This window comes from Puntigrus tetrazona, unplaced genomic scaffold, assembly GCF_018831695.1.
Source record: "Puntigrus tetrazona isolate hp1 unplaced genomic scaffold, ASM1883169v1 S000000776, whole genome shotgun sequence".
NCBI lineage: Eukaryota > Metazoa > Chordata > Actinopteri > Cypriniformes > Cyprinidae > Puntigrus > Puntigrus tetrazona.
In genome coordinates this window covers 870568-893103 of record NW_025048382.1, presented here as the reverse complement: position 1 = coordinate 893103, position 22536 = coordinate 870568, and the positions used below count along the sequence as shown (strand labels likewise).

At 42.5% G+C, this 22536-nt stretch overlaps 1 protein-coding gene across 6 annotated transcripts in view; it reads right to left on the bottom strand.

Annotated features, from left to right (window-relative positions):
* The window catches only part of bsna (bassoon presynaptic cytomatrix protein a), a 53296-nt gene that overhangs the window by 9697 nt on the left and 21063 nt on the right, over positions 1 to 22536 (bottom strand). For 2 of the 6 annotated variants that reach the window (XM_043233308.1, XM_043233309.1), the window contains exons 3-8: positions 20223 to 21338; positions 13774 to 14232; positions 6624 to 13292; positions 2923 to 5284; positions 1680 to 2440; positions 52 to 145 (exon numbers count right to left, since the gene is read on the bottom strand). In XM_043233308.1, the coding sequence (XP_043089243.1) occupies positions 52 to 145; positions 1680 to 2440; positions 2923 to 5284; positions 6624 to 13292; positions 13774 to 14232; positions 20223 to 21338 (11461 nt within the window). Of the gene's footprint in view, positions 1 to 51; positions 146 to 988; positions 1047 to 1679; positions 2441 to 2922; positions 5285 to 6623; positions 13293 to 13773; positions 14233 to 20222; positions 21339 to 22536 lie in introns of all 6 variants that reach the window. The other 4 variants (XM_043233310.1, XM_043233311.1, XM_043233312.1 and 1 more) reach the window with 4 other exon arrangements.

Genomic DNA, 22536 nt, shown 5'->3' with positions numbered 1-22536 from the left:
AAAAAAAAAAAACAGCACAATACAACCATGAAGTTGTTTCAGCACAATTACCTATCCCGGTAAGTGGAGGCTGGGCTGTTTTGGCAGGTTGGCTGGGGACTGCTTTTGCTCCAATAGCAGTGGCAGGGGTGGGCTCTGGTTTAGTCTGTTAGAAATAAGAGACACATGGTCACAAATCAAACATAGACATAGACATAGACAGCACATTTACACGCAGATAAGTTTGTGGTACTCTCCAAATTTACACTAGGGTGAGGCATAGATTTGGAACAACATGATAATGAGTAATCAATTGCGTTTATGGGGAGCAGTCTAATGCGTAGTTTCAAGGTGCCATAAAATGCATTTCATATATAGCTATGTTCGTCTGAAAGGCTGTCAGGCTGTGTTCGTTGATACCACATGTAACATATAAGACCAATCACAATTCAGTATGCAAAATATAATGTTGTATGAATTCTATGAATGTACATCATTAGGAGATTCCCAAACTTCAATGTTAAACTTTAAAGCTAAAATGTAAATTATCTACAAATGGCATTAACTGCTGAAATGTTATATTTCATAAAAACTAAGTCAAACCAGAACATTTGAGGAGCATCAATACAGTGTTGCCTTGCAAAACCTGTAATAAACCAGGTTCACAAATGAATAGAAAGAATAAAGGCCTTTCCAAACAATTTGCAATAAAGCAAGGCGAATCGCCAACAAACTGCTTTCACACCACACACGAAACAAATGTTTGCATTCACCCCTGCTCACAAGGTGACAACCAGCAATTCATTTTTCCCCAAATATATATCTCAATATTTGGATGTAACATCTAAATTAAGATAAACAAAGTTTATGTATGTATAATATATACACTAGAAAAACAAGCTATCTATAATGCTTACAAGAATAGGCTACATACAAAAATAAAATTAGAAGTACAATTGTCATCAAGCTATACTTGAACATGTATGTAATTATTGATGCACTTGCTTACCCACTTTAAACCATCATCAGTGCTTGTAATAACTTCTGATTTATAGTTGATATTGCTTCTGTAATAAGCAGACACACGCAGGATATATGAAATATCCTAAATTTGTTTTGCTCGGTGTGAAATAGCCTTAAGGCTTCTCTCATCTGGCCACAGTACTATTCAGATTGCTTTGCACTGCTTCCTAATGGACCCTGAAACTCTAAAAAGCTACATTACTTACCAAAATGGCTTTACCTGACTAAATATAGGCTTACAAAATGTAGAGAAAATGTTTAAAATTTTAAATTGAAGGTAAAATAAAACAGATAAAAATTTTGAATATTCTACACAAGATTAAATATTAAATATTTGATGGCCGTGTTTCACAGACAGGGCTTAGTCTAAACCACAATTAGGCCATTGTTAAATTAGGTAAATTAAATGTTAAAATAAGTAATTTTTATAAACATGCCTTAGGGAAAAGAAAGCATTACTGGTGTTTAGTCAGTAAAAGTTTGTTTCAATTGAAATAGCTCAGATTTACATTTAGTCTAGGACTAGGCGTAAGCCTTGTCTATGAAACGGTGAGTAAAAGTCTATGGCACTTTCCTGCAAGCTTAATTAAATCTAGAATATAATAATAATAATCCACTTTTAAGAAAAGATCTGACTTTCAATTTCAATCAATTTACTCCTTAAAATATTTACTTACAACAGCTGGAGATGTCTGTGCTGCTGGGGTGGGTTGTCGAGATGTTGGACCAGTCTGGCCAGGTTTAGCTTGCAGTTGCTGGGCTTGTACTAATTGTGGTTGTGTTGTGCCCGTGGCAGATGTCTGAGAACCTGGCCTGGCAGCTGATGTCTGTGCCTGCTGCTGAAGCTGTGTTCGCTGACCTTGTTGCCCATCAACAGGTGGCTGAGAGACAGCTTGCCTGCTTGAGCTTGCAGGTCCACTTGTTCCCTTCTGTCCAGGCCCAAGAGATCCTGGCTGTCTGGATGATGAGTGGTCCTGTTGCTTCCTGCTGGAGGACCCTTGATGGTGGGACGATTGTTTTCCAGAACGGGAGCTATGGTGGTGGCCTGAGGTGTCACGAGAATATTCTGATGAGTGGTAGCCCTGAGAACGAGATTCTCCCCTCCTTCCTGAAGATGACAAGGAGCGGGACTCATGTCGCATAGATGGATCCTTCGAGGAACGTGATGATCGAGAGGAACGAGGCTCATCTGAGTGGCGTGAGGAGTGCCTACCAGAACTTCCACTGCTGTGATGGCGGTGCTCTCTAGAGGAAATGTGGCGGGTGTGACCATAATCATCTTGTGACCAAAGGTCTTCTGTTGGTTCATCATAATCATGGTATGTGTGCTTCACATGGCCTCGTCTTCCAGAATGACCACTGCTGCCATAGTGACGGGAACCACGAACATCACGAGGTTTCTCAAACCAGTCTGTCTCCTCTTGACCAAGATGGTATGCTTTGGAAACCAAAAGCAGATCACAATCAATCTCCATGTCTGATGGCGAAAGAGGATTGCACACTGAGACCATGCAAAAGAAAAAGAAGAACAAAAAAATAGACAAACTTAAAAAAAAAGCATGCAATGCATTTAAACTCAATATTCAGCATATAAAAATGACCTCAAGTAAGATTTTTTTACATTAAATGTTTGGAAGTCAAAACTATTCAGTATCATACACTCAGTACACACACAAATAAAGCACTTTGGGGAAAAAAAGTGGGGAAAAAAATAAAGAGACCACACAACAACTCATGCAGTTTTTGGAACTGAGCACAACATTGAGAATCAGATTTATTGAAAGCTGCATATTGCCTGAAGACAAAACATGGGCATGCACTTGGTTTTCATTTCTTTACTTCAGCTATTCACTCTCTTTCTCTGGGTGGGTGGGGGATGTTTAAAGTGGGCAGTAACGCTGGCATTCAGCTCCCAATTACCTTCGCTGTCAGAAACAGCACAATGCATATCGTCAATTATATACATATCATCTGGTTTGTAGACATGGGTCCGGGGCAGGTCTCGAATATGGTCCTGCACATCAGGTAGAGAGTGACTTGAACCATATGAATTTGATGGATAGCTGAAAGCCCTCCCAACACCCATGAGCTTCGTCATGAGGTGGGAGTTCTCCTTTTCTGAATATTGAGAATGCAAAGCAGGGCACACACTGTGGCCATAGTTGCTGCGGTATGACCGGTCTATACGGTCCCGTTCATATGACCTGCTTCTGTAGGCCCTCTCGCAGGGAGAGATTTTGTCCATGCCATAACCAGCTGAACGGGACCTGCCATAGCCATAGAGATGTTCATCATTATAGTAGCCCCGTTGTGGACTGTAAGAACTCCGTAGCCCATAGATGCCATCCTGAAGTTTATGGTAATGGGAACCTGAGCCATAACCACTTGTTGTAGAGGTGCTCATGGTGTAAGAGGCCAGATCAGCCTCCACATCATGAGCCTCCTCAATTGGGGAAAACTTGGATATCTTCTGCTCAATGCCTTGTTTACGATGTTTGCTCCTCCTGGAGGACATGACGGCTGAAGGGCACTGGTTCTTTGAGGAGTGCCTCTGGGCTGCCCATGTAGGTGTTGAGTGACTGCAGTCATCATAGTAATATGATGATCCCCCACCCATGCTACTGCTTCCCACTACCCGGCCATGCGTATGTGCCCCTTGTGCTTGGTAGTTGCAGGTGCTCTTACCCCTGCCATGATGCTGGTCGTACAGATCTGCATCACGTTCATCCTCTGGTCTGCCAAAGGAGCTCCCCCCTCGAGTGTGAAGTCCGTCACTCCCATATCGTCCATGTCCCTCATTGCGATGTGAGTCTGAACTAGTGCCCATGCCTTCCTTGGTGAGTTCACATATGTCATCAATCATGACATAGTTCCTTGGGACATTCTGCTCAAGGCTGGATGATCCGTATAGGCCGTCACTTGTGTACATAGAGGGGCTCTCCATTGAGTGTACATGGTCAGATAGTGTTGTCTGCCCATATGTATTTGTAACAATGGTATTATATTGCCCATAGGAACTAGCTGTAGTTACTGTATATCCATAAGTATTTGCAATAGTTGTTGTGTACTGCCCATAACTACTGGATGAGATTGTTGTGTATGGCCCATAACCAGAGGCTGCAGAGGTTGTTAAAGACCCACCATATGTATTTGATACAGATGAGGAGTAGGGGCCATAAGTGCTTGCCATAGTTGTACTGTATTGGCCATAAGATGGACCCAAACCAGACTGGCTGTAAGTGATATCTTGGGCAGTGGTTGTTACTACAACTGTAGGATTGCTTATAACCTCATAATTTGTGGGCATCTTGTGTTCAAGGTCAGCAAGCGATGTCTGTCGTGGCTTTTGGTGAAAAGTGAGAGTGTCTGTCTGTGGCTGATAAGTACTTGCTTGACTGACTGGATAGGGGGGTGCCTGGCTTGGGTATGGTGTACTGTGGGTTGGATAAGGGACTGGACCAGTAGGTGGTAGGGTAGGCTGAAACCCTGGTTGGCTTGGCTGTACTGGAGGTGGCACTGAAGTGTCTGCTGGATATGGAGGCTGGTTCTGTGGGAAGACTTGGGAAGGAAATGTCCCTTGGACCTGATAAGATAGGGTTGGATAAGTCTGCAAGGGGGTGGGTTGGGGGAGAGCTTGAGCTTGGGTTACTGATGGATAGGGAGGTTGGTTGAAACCTGTGCTCTGCAGTGTAGAGGCCTGTGGGGTAGGTGCTGTTTGGAGACTTTGGGGGTACTGGTACGACATAAAAGATGATGTGGGGGGAAACTGGGCAGCAGTATTTAGCTCACAGGTAAACTGGCTGAGTGGTGCCGTGCTAGGTCTTGTCATTAGCCCATTGGTGTCAAAGGATGTGGCCGCAGCTGACAGGCGAAGATTGTTGAGCTCAGAGTCTGACATATAGTCCCGCGAATCACCCATGCAGCGCAGGTATGCTAGCTCCCTCCTGTCTCTTTCCTTTGCCAATGTTTCTTTTCGCTGCGTGATGCCCAACTCCAGATATCTGAGCTTGGCATCAATTTCCTTTTCTTCCTCCTCCAACTCAGCCTGCTGTTTACGTAGCTTTGTAGATTCCTGCTCAACTGCCTTCAACTCATGGGTCAAGTCCTTAAGAAGACTGGCTTTTGCAGCTAAACGAGACCCCCCTTTAAGAGATGGCAGAGAGGGCACAAGCATGTGGGATAGGTTAGGAGTGACCATAGGCAGGTGAGTCTCCTCTGGTGGGGGGCTGGGCAAGGTCCTCTTCACCTTCCTTAGGAGGGAGCTCTGCTGCAGGGCTGCCAGCTGCACAGACACAGGGTCCAGGAAGAGTGAAAGATCCAGGACCATGAAATACAGAGGACAACAATGTTATATATTAGCGTTTCATTCATACAACTACTAGCACTGCTCAGACTACTGGTTTATCATTACAGAAAACTGTACAGGCATGCATTCATGAATATTCTTATCTAAATCAATGGTATTATGATCAAGTATATTATCTTGCCTTGATGACTATATATATATATATATATATTGTGACGAGTCGGCTGCCCCTCCTCTTTATTGTCACCATCACCCCGTCCTTTATTCGCCGCCTTCACCAGGCTCCCGACGGGAGTGGGTGTGTTCGAGAGGAGGGGCGTGGTATTGGCCAGGTCTGGCGGCGTGTGACGAGGCACACCTGAGGGGATTTAGCCTTGTCACCGCCGCCGTTAAATGCCCCCGCGCCTCTCCTCGGGAGACCGGTCTCTTCCCCGTGCATGCACGCTGGTGTCCTCGTGGGTCCAGGAAGGGTGCGCGATGGACCTCACCCGCCGTCCGTGAACACAGAGCTCATCCCACTCTGCCGCCCGAGCAACGGCGACGGAGACGCCGCGGAAGAAGCCGCCGCCTCGCGCCCCGGACCAGAAAAAGGGGCGTGTGCGACCGCCGGACTCCGCCCTTACCTGGACCCTTCCCCTGGAACACGGCCTCAACCTTCACTTTCCCAGGCACGACGAGGACACCAGATCCCCTTTTATTTGGACACTTTTCCCATGGACACTTTATTTTGTATTATTATTAATATTATTTTGTCAATAAAAGCCTCTCCGAGGCCTGACGCCACGCCCACTGTGTCTGTCGTTGGCTATATCACAATATATATATATATATATATATATATATATATATATATATATATATATATATATATATATATTTATACAATTAGTTGTACATATATACACAAGTCATTACAATTTCTCTTGAAACAAGAGGAAACTGTCTGTGATACAATCAGACAAAAAGTAACTTATTCCTTACAAAACATGTGAAAACATTAGAATATTCTTTCTAAATACTGTAGAACATCAAAGTCAACAACACAAATTAAATTAAAACAATACCAGAAAAAAAGTTGAGTCCAACGGATATACAAACTGGCCATTTCTTAGCATCTCAGGCTTGCAAAAACAGACAGAATACTTCATATCGCACAGCCAAGAATTAATTCAATTGTCTGTATAGGCAATATATAAACTGTGAAAACAACACCACCTTAATCATACTGTTCTAATCCAGGTCTAAAAAGTTAATATTGTCCTTTGTAGCAAGCCAGTGTAAGTTTAAAATCAAAGAGATACTAAATTACCCATACCTGACTCTGAAGGGCTTGCTGTTGATAAAGTGAAATCCTAGCCTTGGTATTTTCATCTGTAGTTGGGCTGAGAGGCTTAGGGTCTGACATAGATCTCTGAATATTCTTCATTGGGCGGGGAAGGGCCTGATGTCTCTGTGATGATTCAGCAATACAGGACTTCTGCTGCGGGGTGACATGTGCTTTATTCAGCCTCTCACTAGAAGAGAATGATGTTTCTATGATGCGTTGTGGAGAAGAAAGAGGAGAAACAGGAGAATACAGCACCTGTGGAGATTTAGGTTGTTGCCGGATCAAGCTGGACAAAGACTCATTATGCAGGTGATGCTGCTGGTAGCCAAACTCCAAAGGATCAGGTCTCCGTCTCCCAAACTTCATAGCACTCTGTTGACCTGGAGAGAGTGGATCTGCAGAACCAACTAACTGGACACTGGTGGGACTGACAGTGGTAGCAATGCTAATCTGTGGAATAACTATGCTTTGAGACTGTGTCTCAGGGTCAGTTTGGCAAGCTAAGCTTTGTCCCTTCTGTGTTCTCTCAGGACCAGAAATATAGTGGACAATTTCAACCTTGCTGGGGTCTGGCATTGTGACATGTATGCTTGGAGATACTCTAACCAGCTGCTCTGTCTCAGTTTGGCAAGAACAGTCTCGAATTGTCTGGATAGCAATGCTGGAAGATGTTGTTTTAGAAACTGATGTGGTAAAAGGAGGTGCTTCAGATTTATGATCTACACCAGATTCACCAGAATGTCTTGTGTAACGGGAACGTCTACGTCTAACTGGCTGCTCCCACTCTGCCTTGTCTTCGTCATCATCTGTCTGAACACTGCAGTCCACACTGCGCCTAGTTCGTCGTCTTCTTGATACCAGGTACCTCTCCTCTCCATCTTCATCATCAGTTTGCACACTACAGTCTACAAGCCTTTGGGGCAAGGAAAACATTGTCATTTCTCCATCATTTCCATCTTGCAGCCGAGGCATTGACCTTTGTTTACGCATGGACCTGATTTCTGTCTGATCTTCACTATTTCTCAAGCATATTTCTGATGTAGAATTTGGTAGTGGCCTTAAGAAAACCTGAACATCACTATACAACATATCAGGGGCCAATTCCTGTGGCTGAATTATTCTGCCAGATTGATCACTGAGGATTTGAGTATTCGCACTAGCTGCAGCAATAGCCGTGGCAGTCTTTTGTCTCTTTTGTTCTTCAAGCTGCTGCTGTAACTGTTGTTGCAAAGATTGAATCTGGTCAAGCTGCTGTTTTTGTTGAGCTAGTTGCTCTCTCTGTAGAACCAACTGACTTTCTCTCTCAACTTGTTGTTGCTGCAAAACGTGTTGCTTTATAGTCTGCAGTTCCTGAATTTCTCGCTGCACTAGCATCTGCTCTTTTTCTCTATGCCTCTGCAGTTCTGCACGCTCTCGCTCAAGCTCCTCCTGAAGCCTTAGCTGTCGCAATTTTTCCAGTTCCACTCTTTCTCTTTCAAGCTGCAAAAGCTGTTCCTGCTGTTGATGCAGTCTTTCCTCTGTTTCCTTTTCTTGGTTTGGAACAATACTTCTCACAGCAGCAGTAGTGGTTCTACCTCCTTGAGATGATGGAGGTGGCTGTGTTTTGGAAGCAATAGGATGACCCTGCACTGGTAATTGGTGTTGTATAGGAAGCTGGGGAGAGGACTTGGCCTGAATGTTGGTCTGAGATAGATTTATTGGTTGCAGTTGGATATCAGATTGATTCATTGCCATGGCCATTGGTACTGAAATAGATGCTGACGTGATAGGACCAGCAGGTACAGAAGAAGGCTGAATTGGCTGTGTTACTGCTCCAGCTACTGTTAGGCTTACCGGAGACTTACCAAGGTATAATGGAGCATCTTGGACTGTTGTGGTAGCTGGAGACTCAGAAACTTTTGTAGATGTTGTAACAGGGAGAGGATTAGATGTAGAACATTGGAAGGGTGCCTGCCCAGTCCTTGGATCTAGTGGCAGTCTAGTTAGGCTTGCCAGGGGTATTGGTGTCATATTTGGTGTAGGATAAGGTCTATATACCCCTCTTAATAAAGGCCGTAGCACAGGTGCAGGCTGGGTAGTTATAGGAACTGTTGATGCAATTGGTGTGTTTATAGTTGAATAGATCATGCCATCAGCTGCTCTAATAGCTGATGGATACATAGCTCGAAGACTGGCTTGTCTTGCATTTATTAGATCAGTTAGCGCTTGACTGTGAGAAAGAGGTTTTCCATCTGAGCTGTATTTGAAACCAGGTCTGTGACTTTGGGGCAGACTAATTCTACTAGGTGGACCACTACTTCTTCCGGTGCTAAGTTGTAGTATGTCAGGGTTGCTGCTATATCTGTCTATGGAGTTAAGGGCTGCACACATGCGACTTATCTCTCTGGCAGTTGTGGCACTGTATTGGGCAAGATTAGATTCTGCAAAATCACCTGAGAAATATCCATAATCTGAGCTAATGTTGGTCAGGGAGCTGTACCTTCTAATTGGAGGATCTGCAACATCACCCTGACGAAGATCTGTGTAGGAGCCATACTGAAGCCCCATTCCAAGGTACCCACCATCATAGCCATCCTTTACTGTGTCTGTGAACAATTCTCCAGAGGCATGAAAATGGGGATCAATCTTAGCTGAATATGATGACAACCCTGCCTCTGCAAGGTTTGTTTCAGACATTGATGGTTGCAGTCGTCCAGGGAGAGGCAATGTGTATGATTTAATTGTGTAATCCTGGTATATTTGCCCATCTTGCGGTAAACCATGTTGTTGATAGAGCTGTGGTAGTGAGGAGGGTGCTCTTGATGATGGCTTAGAAATTTCATCTGTGATTGGTTTCTGAGAAAATGGACCACCCACACAGCTGCCACCAAAGGGCAAGTTATATACTATGTCACAACAAGTTACTTGATTTTCTGGTTTAATTTGCCCTGTTAAATTCATTGCATCCTGGCCTTCCTCTGGTTTGATTAGTTGCGTTATAGTGGATCCTTGTGCAGTGTTATCTATCTGGACCATCATCCCTTGAGGCTTAACATTTGTTAAATTCATGATACTTGTCTCAGCTTGCTTTCCCCTTAACTCAAGTGGACCTCCAACACTATAAACCTCAGATGTCATACCTGGCGAGATAACATTAACCTCTGTGGCAGTGCTTTTTTGAGTCACAAGCATATCCTTTTTTAATAGAGGTAGTTGGCTAGATAAGTTCAATTTTGCAAAAGATGCGGCTTGTTGTTGTTGAAGCTGATGATGTTGCTGAAGCTGCTGCTCAAGAAGTTGTTGTTGCTCTTGAAGCTTCTGCTGCTGTTTAAGTAACTGCTGCTGCTGGATACTCAGGTCTTCAAGCTTAGCATCAATCTTTGGTATGGATGGATCAACTGGTGGTGGCTTATTTGGTGCCAGGCAAACTACTGTTCCCATATCTTTGCCCAAATCAAATCTGTTTTCAAGGGGATCACAATACAGCACAGGGTGCTTAGGCTGGGACATGAACATAGATGCAGCTACAGTAACACTGACAGTTGTTGCTGTTGATGTCACAACATGCAGCTGCTCTTGTGTATTGAGGTTCATTATTAAGGGCTGAATAGTTGTGGATTGACGAATGGGGCTTCCTTCAGCCGACCCAGAATATTTTCGAGATTCTGTGGCTAAGGAAGTCAAGTCCATTCCTTGGTCAGTCATAATAATTGGTGTTGGCTTTATTCCGGTTCGTAGATCCACTACACTTCCACTGTGTAACCGTTGTCCTTGCTCAATTCTTGAAGTACCAGGAATTGTTGAAATCCGACAAAGTGATATGTTTTCCATTGACAGTGATCCACGTGTATACATGCTAGCAGTAGTGACCATGCTAGTTCCAACATTAACTTTTTCAGCTCTGTAGTTCTTATAGAAACCATGCTGGGGTGATAACTGATGTGGTGGAGTATCAGGAGGGCTGACAGGAGGTGAGTAGGCATCAAATGTTGATTGACGGCTAAATCTTGTTGGTGAAGACAAAGGAGATGTTGCTGTGTTAACTGTAGCTGGTTTTGGTGGACTAGTGGGCTCAAGCTCCTCTGTTCTAACAATAAAATATGCATCTTGAGATGACTGCTGTCTGAAAAGGCTGGGTGAAACAACCCCATGTGAAGTTTGAGTGCCCTGTGCCATAACTAAAGAGGTGTGAGAAGCATTCCCTAAAGAAGCTAACATTGAAGGGTTAACAGTTTGAGTAGAAAGCTCTGCTGTTCTCCTAGACGGAGATCTTGTTGGACTGTGAAGAGGAGATGAAGTGGGAGAAAGAGGTGGACTCCTTTCGTGGTAAGTATAACACCTAATTGAACTTGGGCCTGATTCAATTATAGTTTCTGATGATGTTGAATTATCCCTCATTTGGACTCCTTTGCTGATTGCCATTTTCCTTGCAGCACTTTCTCTTTGGTTGTAAGCTTGAGTGATTGCAGCTATTTTATGAGACACATTTGAAACACCAGCAGTGGTTGTGGTTGTCTGCCGACCATATAAGTTGGGCTGTGTAGTGGACACTGTTTGACTGGCACTAGTTTGAGAGACAGTGACAGAATCCCTGGCATACACTCCATAAGCAGCAATAGTTGTGGCAGCAACTGCTGGTGTAATACCATTTTTACCAGTTTGATTTCTAAGCCTATCTTTGGGCCCATCTTTTGAAAAATGTTGGGTTACCCTGACATCAGGAATCCTTCCTCCTGTCCCAGTTTCAGAAAATGATACTGGTGCTGAGAGCTGGGTGGGACTTGTGCCAGGAGTCAGTAAAGCATTGCTTTGTTCCAGCAGCTTAGCAAAGGCTGAGCCTGTATCTAGTAACTGCTTTTCTGAATAGGACACATCCATCTCCATTTGGTCATCAAGCTGTTTTGAAATGTTTTGTGAGGTCTGGCGGATTTCTTCATAGATATCGACTGTCTCCTCATTTTCATAGTGGAGATCATCTTGATCGGGATAATCATATTCATCCTCAATATCTTGTCTATTTCTAATATCTGACTCTTGATAGGTGGTGGTGCTGTATTGTTGTAAAATCAGACCTGAGCCTGATTGCTGCTGTGTCTGCTGCTTTTGTTGTTTCTGCAACATCTCTGCTTTTCTCATCATTTCTTCGTATACTTCTTCTGCACTTTTTAATTGTTTGCCACTAGAGGAAGTTGTTATAGCAGCTGTAGATGATGTAGTTTGTGGTTTTTCAGTAGGAGAATAAAGTGACATAAAGGTTGGTAGGTTATACTCGCTACCAGATTTATACAGCTTTGATGAAATTTCATAGCCCTCAGCATCTGAGTCAGCTGAAGGAGAGTATTCTGAGCAAGAGGACCGATGGAGTTCCTCCATCTCGGCTGCTTGCCTTAGTTCCTCTGTTGGAGAAGCATCCTCAATGGGGGATAGATTACTTGGGGGAGTCTTGGATCGTTCTCTGCGCCTTTGTGCTCTTAGCTCTTCTTTGTCACGTTTTGTTTTCCGGACAGTGCTTCGTATTCTCTGCTGCTCCACTTCTCTCATCTTTTCCTGCTCCCTTAGAAGTTCTTCTTCTTCCCTCAACTCGTCTTCTTCTGAGGAATCCTCAATGGTAGGAAGGAGAGGGCCATGGGAGCGATGTCTAGCCTTCCTCTGCTGCTTTGCCTCCTCCAGCCGCTGCCTCCTACTAGGACTACTGTCACTGTCATCTTCCATGGATGATATAGAAGTAGGGGATATTCCTGAGGTATAGCTAGAGGTGGTTGGTGGGAGGGTGGAGGAAAATTCCCCTCTTGACCTTTCTTCTGGAGAACCAGTGAGGCTTTCCATCTCCAGTTCAGGTTCTCGGTCGAGACTCAGGTCATTGTCGTTGTTTAACTCCATGTCTCGACTATAACTGTTAGTGTTGTTCAATTCTATGGTCTTAAATCTGCGTAAGCCACCTTGCGAGGCCATAAGGTCCTCCTCAGCTGACCCTTTGTATACATCACTAGTTGTTTTACTGTCCTCCTCAAAGCTACTTGAGTGATAAGTGAGACGGCGCTTTTCTTTTCCTGAGTCACTGATGTGCTTTTGAGTCTTTTTTAGCTTTTTGTAGCCATAGCCTTCATCCTCATCATCATCCTCTTCTTCCATTTCCTCTTCTTCATCCTCATCCTCATTTTCCTCATCAGCACTCATCTCCATAATTTGCCTTCTCATAAACTCCTCATCAGTAATCTCTTCAGGTTCTGAATTTCTTTTTTTATGGCTACTGTTATCCTCTAAGGCAGCAATTGTTCTAAGCTCTTCCTCAGTTGGATCCTCATCTTCTTCCATAATGCCTTCAAAGTCCTCATCTGAGTCATATTCCTCTGGACTAATTGATATTGAGCGAGACTGATGTTTCCTGATGTCACCATGTTGCTGTTTTCCACGCTTCTTGTCCTGTACTCTTTCCCCTTCAGAAAATTTTGACTCTAGAAGAGGTCGCATGGAGCTCTCTAGCTTAATCAGCTCAGATGGACTTGGTGGTGTATGGTGTCCGGTCAGACCTCTCTCGCTCATTTTTAGCTCTTCCTCCTGGATAAGGCCAGTAATTTCACTATGTGAACTGGAAATTCCATCAGAGGAATAGCCAGTATCACTCAAACTCTGTGGACTTCGTGATAGATCATGATTGCTATTTGTCTTGCTGGTTTCCTAGAAGACCAAATAAATACAAAAGATACACTTAGTTCACACCACAAAATTAAAATACAAACAACTGACTAGATTTTAAAAACTACATCTTTATTACAATGAGTGTGTCATGTGCTTGAACTATTTGTTGTTGTTTTTCATGTCCCATGTGCTCTGTGTTCCCTACTTTCTGTCTCCTGTTAATTGTCTTATTGTGTTCAGTTAATTGTGTGTGAGTTAATAAGGTGTGTTCCTTTTGTACTATATAAGTTCCTGTTTGTTCCATGTTAAATGGTCTGCCCTCGTCTATGTGTGGTTCTAGTCTGCCTGCCTGCCTGCCTGTATTATTATTTACTCTTTTATGGAATATTAAAGACGAGTGCTCCTTCCTGCCACCACACTGTGACAGAGTGATACTCCATCAATTAGTTCAATAAGCCCTCTTTTAACAAAATTTTAAATTGCAAAATGATGTGTAAATTATTATTACCGGATGCCTTACCTCATAGTATTTGGTAATACTCTGTAATTCTTTCTTTTCATCTTTAGAAGGTGTTTGTATTGATTCTGTTGTTACTCTCTTTTGAGTTAGTTTATTGTCTCTATTGCCAGGGTCAGGCCCTTTATCTAGTTTGGGTACAGTTTCCTTTCCATCTTCTTCACTAGCAAATGCATTAGTGGTAGACACAGGAGGTGCTGTAGCTGTAGCAGGCTGTTTAAAAGTTTTTATATCACTTGCTGGTCTGGCTATAGGGGAAGAGAAACCACTCTGTTGAGAAACAGGAGGTTTCTGCTGTGATGGTATTGTCTGAAGTCCTTGCTGTTGCTTGCTGGAAAGCTGTTGATGCCGAGGTGAACCCATTGGTTGACGGCTGGGTGATGAAGGTGGAACCGGAAGAGGGTCAAGTCCACCAGACATCAGTCTCTGAGTCTGACAGTTTAGACAGAGCCATTCTTTCTTCTGGAAAACATCAGAGAAATTAAAGGTCAATATTTAATGTGTGTATGTGTAAAACAAAATAACAAATAAAAAATGCATATTTTTTGTGACACTGTCATAGATTTGACGAACAGCAGGCAACTTATTTACATATTGCCTTTCATGTTTATTGTTGGTTATTTAAATATATATATGTTTAAATATATATATGTTTAAAGTCAAAACTGTTTCTGTCTTGTGTGTTTGCTCAGTCTCAAATATTGCGTCTGATTGTGACATGTCAGCGTGACCAGTTCTAATTAATGCTCCTGATCAATCTGTTTCAGTTAGGGATATGTCTTTATGGTATCAGTCAATATATCCAGTTTTGAATTTTGTCTAAATGCTGTGATTGAATCTGATTCCGATCTTGTCAGTTTCAGCCACTGAGTCTAATTATGTCTGCTTATTCAGTTCTCTCTAATTTAACTGTCTATACACGAAATTATCCTCAAGGAAACCAACACTGAACTTTTAGCTGTCACTCAATGCCAGTGAAACTATTAATGAACCAACTTTATGTTGGGCTCCTGTGGGGTCTGATTTTGCTGAGTTCAACATGTTCCTAGGTTAACAGATTTTGTTGACCCCAAAACAACATTTTATTTAAAAAGTTTAGCCTGGACCAAATCTCTGCACCTAAAACTAAATTTACCCACAAGTAATGCCTAAAATTAGATTTAATGATGATAAATGATACTGATGTACAAGCACCAAACACTGACTGTAGACCTAAACTTCAGAAAAAATCGGATTGGCTGGTCACAATGTTTTTCCAGGGTCAACAAAGATGACCTATTAACATGTCAAACTGCTTGCCTCCGGCTCTGTACCAGCTCCCTATTGTGTCGGTTTCACTCTTGTTCCTTGCTTTTGCTTGGTGCTCTGCTCTGCTGGCTCTTTCTGTAAACAACCACCCATCCGTCCACTGGAGGGAGCCCTCCCCTGAATATTGACTGCTCTTCTTCTAGCCACATAGCCACCATTTTGAGCAGATTGTGAAGTAATCCCAGTATATCTGCCTTTCTGAGCGTTTCTGTTTACCATTGTTTGCCTTTGTAGTATGACCACTGAACTGCATTTTGACTATTGCTTTTGGATTACCCGTATCTGATTGGAATGACTTACTGCTACTCTAATTTTGCTTTGTTACTGGCTACGAGCCAGCCTTACTATTCAGAGTTGTTTGTCGTGGTAATAAACTTCATGTTGTCACCTCCTGCTGCCTTACAGAATACTTTGCTTAACATCGATCCAGCTGAAGTTTCAAAACTACAGAGTGAGATGCTCACAGTAACTGTCGCATCTAAGGAATGCCAACAATAGTCTCACTCAATACATTTGATCACTTCCTACACTTAACCAGATAAATTTGATGGTTCTCCAGCTCAATATTGAGGCTTCATTCGCCAATGTTTGCCAGCCAGACTGAAAGTTATTCAAATGATTGTCAGAAATGTACTGTAATGATGTCTCTACTGTCGGGCAGAGCACTCGATTAGGCCTCCACAGTTTGGGATAATGATGCACGCATACAAACATTATTTGATTGTTTCATTTCACAACTCCATGATGTCTTCGAATACCCTGAAGGAGGTCAAGACATTTCTGATCAGCTCATAGATTTAAAGCAGGGAAATCACACGGTAGCAGATTTTGCCATCAAAAGTCAGTGAGTACCCCCTCTGTTGCATTTATCTTCTACCCAACATGTACCCAGAAGTAAGGTATACCCACTGCCACGTGTGGAAACCCAAGACATGGAGACATACATCGAAGAAGCATTGGAATCTGCGATTTCATCACAAATTTGCCCAATTCTAATGGGTACTCAACCATCCTTGTCATAGTGGTTCGCTTTTCTAAAGCATGTTGATTGGTTCCACTGAAAGGATTACCCACAACCATGGACACTGCCCTAGAACTGAGCATGTATTCAGAGTCGTTGGCATCCCAGTGAATATTGTACCCGACCAAGGCTCCCAGTTCACTTCAAAAGTATGGCAGGCCTTTTGTAAGCAATTTAACATCAACATCAGTTTAACATCAGGTTACCACCCACAATCCAACGGACAAGTCAAGAGACTGAATCAAAAGATAGGAAAGATACCTTAGATCATACTGCAACAGATAACATGACAAGTGGAGTGAATTCCTTCCTTGGGCAGAATATGCACAAAATTCCCTTACTTATTCCTCCGCAGGTCTCACCCCTTTTCAGTGCGTGTTAGGATACCAACCCCCTGTGTTGCCTTTGTCAGGAGAGCCCTCTATGGTACCATGAATGGATTCAACAAAGTGTGGGACAGTGCTGATGTGAGGCTCCAAAGAGCGGTGCACTTCCAGCGCATTTAAGCAGATAAACTACCATCCCTGGCAGAGAGTCTGGTTATCCACCTGAGATCTCTGGCTACAACTCCCCTCCAGCTCACACCAAGGTATGTAGGACCTTTTAAAATCATCAAGCAAATCAATGCAGTCACATACCATTTGGAGCTTTGTGCTAACTACTGTATATATCCTTCTTTTCATGTATCCCTCCTGAAACCGGTCCACCCCACACCTGAGGCTGGTACCACAGACTCTGAACCACCTCAAACTTTAGAGATTGATGGTATACCAGCATACTCCATTAACAAGATCATAGATTCATGTCGCAGAGGTGTTACATCTGTAATTAATTTCTCTAATTACATTTATAATTACACTGTTGACCCATGCCTTATACCAGTGTCAAACGTGGTCCAGGGCGCCCTGAACAATGCACATTTTGTAAGTCTCCCTTATCTGACTTCTTCCTAATGGGCTCATGAGTTAAATCAGGTGTGTTTGATTAGGGAGACACACAAAAAAATTTGGGATTTAGTTAACCAAAATTTTTTTATTAATGTCATTATTTACTCACCCTCATATTCTTCCAAACTTGCAAGATCTTTATTCATCTTCAGAACACAAATTTAGATATTTTTTATGCATCTCATGAGCTCTCTGACCTTCAATTGACAGCAACACAACTGCAATGTGCCCAGATTCAGAAACATGGTAAGGTCATCGGTAAAATATTCCATTTGATGTCTGGAGTTTAACCATAATTTTACAAAGCCATGTGCATACTTTTTGTGCACAAAAGAAAAAAAGACTTTCTTTTGGAGAGTCTTTTTGGAGAGTATTCACTGAACGTCAACAGCGTATGCTGTCAGCTGTGTCACTCTTGACACTTAACCTGTGCAGACCACATTTAATACACATTTATTCAAAATGCGATTGGGCTAATTTTGAGTGGCAATCGAGTTTTATTGAGAAAACCAAAAAAAAAGGGAGGGGAAAAAAGCAAATTTGACAATGTCACACAAAACTCCAAAATTGAGCTGAATAAAATTATTGGCACCCTTTCAAAATTGCGGATGAATAAGATCTAGAAATCTAGATTTGCCTTTGAGCAATGTGCAACATTCCACAATACGCAACATTATCAAAAAGTTTGCAACCCATGTCACTGTAGTTAATCTCTCTGGGCGTGGACGGAAGAGAAAAACTGATGAAAGGTTGCAACGCAGGATAGTCCGGATGGTGGATAAGCAGCCCCAAACAAGTTCCAAAGAAACTCAAGCTGTCCTGCAGGCTCAGGGTGCATCAGTGTCAACTATCCATCGACATTTGAATGAAATTAAATGCTATGGCAGGAGACCCAGGAGGACCCCACTGCTGACACAGAGACATAAAAAGACTACAGTTTGCCAAAATGTACTTGAGTAAGCCAAAATCCTTCTGAGAAAATGTCTTATGGACAGATAAAACCAAGATAGAGCTTTTTGGTAAAGCACATCATTCTACTGTTTACCGAAAACGGAATAAGGGCCTATAAAGAAAAGAACACAGTATATACAGTCAAATATGGTGGAGGTTCAAAGATATTTGGGGGTTGTTTTGCTGCCTCTGGCACTGGGTGCCTTGACTGTGTGCAAGGCTTCATGAAATCTGAGGATTACCAAAGGATTTTGGGTCACAGTGGTGTCAGAAAGCTGGGTTTCCATCCGAGATCTTGGGTTTTCCAGCAGAACAATGACCCCAAACATACTTCAGAAAGCACCCAAAAATGGATGGCAACAAAGCGCTGGAGAGTTCTGAAGTTGCCAGCAATGAGTCCAGATCTAAATTCCACTGAACACCTGTGGAGAGATCTTAAAATCACTGTTGGGAAAAGGCGCCCTTCCAATATGAAAGACATGGAGCAGTTTGCAAAAGAAGAGTAGTCCAAAATTCTGGTTGAGAGGTGTAAGAAGCTTATTGATGGTTATAGGAAGCGACTGAATTCAGTTATTTTTTCCAAATGGTGTGCAACCAAATATTAAGTTAAGGGTGCCAATAATTTTGTACAGCCCATTTTTGGAGTTTTGTGTGACATTGTCAAATTTGCTTTTTTCCCTCCCTTTTTTGCTTTGTCCCAATCCACACAAAGGGAATAAACATGTGTATAGCAAAACACGTATTAATACAATACTTTTCTGTGAAAATACTTGATTTTCTGGAAACATTTCAGAGGTTTTGGCCATGACTGTATTTTCTGCCCCCATCTTAAATTTTGAGAGCATTTAGAATTGTATTATACTGAATTATGCAGTGAAAGAAAGCACTCTAAATGAGTACATCCCTGCTAACAAAAAAAAACAATGGAAGCCCAATAGAAACCATCACAGAAATTCTAATGGTTTCCATTAAAGTATAATTTTTAACCATTTATTTTTTTCAGTAAAACTATTACAAAATTCCTTTTTGTAGTGTGTTTTGTTCCATCAATAGAATCCATCACATACCAGTAGACACCATTATACTTTCCAGTAAAAACAATCCAATTCCCATTATAACCATTAAATCCATTACATTTTCTATTGTGTTTTGGGCAGGGTTCAATTGTTTTGTTTTCAGCGGGGCAAGTCAGTCTAGATGGTGTTTAAGCACTCATAATTCCTCTTATAATTTGTATGATAAATTAATCTTACATTTATCATAAGTAGCCTATCTATGCACTTTTGTTGCTTATGATTATGGCAATTTTGCAAGTTTAAAATTTGGCGATGACTAATATGATACTGCCTGGTAGGACAATCTGATGGCTAGAACTAAAGATCAAATTCTCTTCTAGCTGCTCTTCTGTCACTGTTGAAAGCAACGTTTATCAGTCTCGGTTGAATTTGCATTTGAAATGAAAAGGTTTAAATGGATGGTAAAGGTGGAGATTTAAGAGATTATGTAATGCTTTACTTAAAGGCTTTATATATAAATTCATCATAAAATTAGATTGAATGCATGAATGCCTTGTAATGCACTTTATAATGCATTATATGATCTCATGAATATTTGTAACCACACTTATCTCATTATTTCCATATCTTTAGAAAGTATAATGCATTAAAACAATCAAACTTAATATTGCTTTGCACTTTTACTTTTGTTATAATAAAAAAAATATATAAAATGCATAAAATCTACTTTTATAATGAATTATATATCATAATGCAATGTATATGAATGCTTGAAGTGAAGTAAAAATTATTAAAAAGAGATTCTGCAGATCCAACAGGTATAACAATTACATACAAATGAAGTGCTGCTAAAATGTATACAGATGTTACATTTAGGAACTACATTTTATATTAGGTTCTTACAAAAGAAATAACAACCAATGAAGATAAAACAAATATGAAAGACTGTCGCAATCTATTGTATGTATGCTCAATTATAATTTAATAATAAAATAATTGTGTATGAATGTTTTATTTATATATATTGTAATTTTTGTCCCCCCACTTCCCTTACCTGTGGCTTTACCAGTCTAGTAACCAGTCTAGTTCATGTAGAAGGATTTAAGTGAAATTTAAAAAATGAAATAGATTCTTCTCAGAAAGAAGAACAAATGGATATGAAAAGAACATTACATTCTGTATATGAGTAAGATCTGTGCAGTTCCTTACCTCTAACAGATGTGGTGTGGGATTGAAACCACAAAGATTGCACACCTCTGTATGACACTGGGTGCAAGACCTGTGGTTTGGTGGTTCTGTTGTTCCAACACTGAAGGCAGTCTTGCATAGTGGACAGGTAACGTCTGGTTTCTGACTAACTGGCTGAGGTGGAGGCTGCTTTAGTGGTGAGTGCTGCTGCTGCTGCAGTGTTGTTTGATGGTGTGTCGGCGACTGCTGTTGTTTCAGCCCTTTCTGATGGTGCACTGGTGACTGCTGCTGCAGAGGCTGTTTTTGGAGAGGGGCTCCAGGACCTTTGGGGAATGTCACTCCACCTGGGCCCATTTTGGCACTGCCGGGTGGCCCCGCTGAAGTTTTAGCACTAGCTCCAGCATTAGCATCACTAAAGATCACCTTTGTCCCCTGGTTACGGGCAGGCGAGGGGTGTGGTGAGGATCCAGGAAGAGGATCAACAGAAATAAGGGTGCTTGCCTGATTTAGAAGAGATGCCCCAAAACCAAAAAGCTTAGTTAAACCATCCTGAGGAGCCTCGTGGGACATTGGGTGATGAGCTGGAGAGCTTCCAGCACTTCGAGTCTTATCGGGTTGACTTCCAAACCGTACTGGAGGGCTGCGTCCCAGATCAGACTGTGACTGTGCCTTTGCTAAGCCAGGTAAAGGCACTGCCCCTGGATGAGGAATCCGGCCAGTCTGAGCCACCCTTTCAGGACTGTTTGGTCCTAATACCTCGCCTCGCTGTCTCTGCGTATCCTTGAGCCCTGACTGGGAAGCTAATTGTGTATTTCCTGTTTGTGGTTGTTCTTTTTGTGTCTGGAGACCAGCTTGTGGCCCACTGTGAAGTCCAGTCTGGTTAGGTCCAATAGGACCCATCTGTCTCTGGAAAGCCTGGGTTTGAGGCTGAGGCTGAGGCTGAATTTTCATCTGTGTCTGGTTTTGGGTTTGTAGCTGTGGCGTGGGTTGAGTTGAGGGTTGGGTCTTGGGTATGGGGTCAGCCTTCGGTTGATGAGAAGGAGAATGTATTTGCTGCTGACTCTTGGAACGTGGTGTGGTCATGTCCATTCCCAAAGCCCGCTGCATCTGGCAGTTTAAACAGAGCCACTCTTTGACCTGTTGAAGAAACACATATTAGAGCATTAGAGCATTACCCAGCAACAGATGTTTACTCAATTCAAATGCTAAATCAGGTTTTATTTCTAAATTTGGTTTTGAAAAATAAAATGTCCAAGGACACGTTAAATGTGAATTTGACAAGTTTTTTCCACTGACCTTTAACTGTTTGACTGTATGACTGACTTGTGGGGCACTTCTTACACGATCAAACAGATCAACACCCCAAACTTATTTATCTAACTGTATCATTCACTATCTAATATTTAAACACGGCTTTATGTGAATGAAAACATCCTGCAAAGTTTTAAATCTGAAAATGCGCCGTAGTTATTGTATCCCAAAAAAAAAAGTCAACTTTGAAACATTTAAATGCATTGTTTTTAAAATGAATCCCAAATAGTTTCATGTTGACATTAGTATGAAACGTCTCGGATACGTATATAACCCTCGTTCCCTGAAGAAGGGAACACAGATGTCACGTCGGATGACCGATGAATATTCGAGTATATCTAAACGAGCCAATTCTTTGATTGCGCTAATCGCATCCAGCCACGTTGGATGACCGACGAATTGGGATCCCTACCAAAATGCCATGCGGCTCTAAGGCTATGCCGTGGAAATACACACATAAAGTCCTCTTGGGGTACTTTACATGGCTCCCAGCCCTCGCCGGTTCTCACAGATTCATCGAGAAGGCCTGTATGGACGCTCTGGAGTGGTTAACAAGCCGACCCGGAACCGGGCCTCTCAGTGCTTCTACCCGTTTGAGGATACCGGTTCCACACTTAGGCTATAGAATCTAGCGAACGTGTTGGGGGGTCGCCCAGCCCGCAGCTCTACAAATATCTGTCAGCGAGGCGCCACAAGCCAACGCCCAGGACGATGCAACACTTCTTGTTGAGTGTGCCCGCAACCTGAGGGGGCAGGGCATACCATGTGCTTGGTAGGCCAGGGTAATGGCGTCCACTATCCAGTGAGCCATCCTCTGCTTGGAGACTGCACTCCCCTTCTGCCAGCCTCCATGACAAACAAGAGCTGGTCTGAGGTCCTGAAGCTTTTTGTCCAGTCAAAGTAGCATCTTAGTGCTCGGACGGGACAAGCAACGTCAGGGCTGGGTCTGCCTCCTCCAGGGGCAGTGCTTGAAGGTTCACCACCCGGTCTCTGAAGGGGGTAGTGGGAACCTTGGGCATGTAGC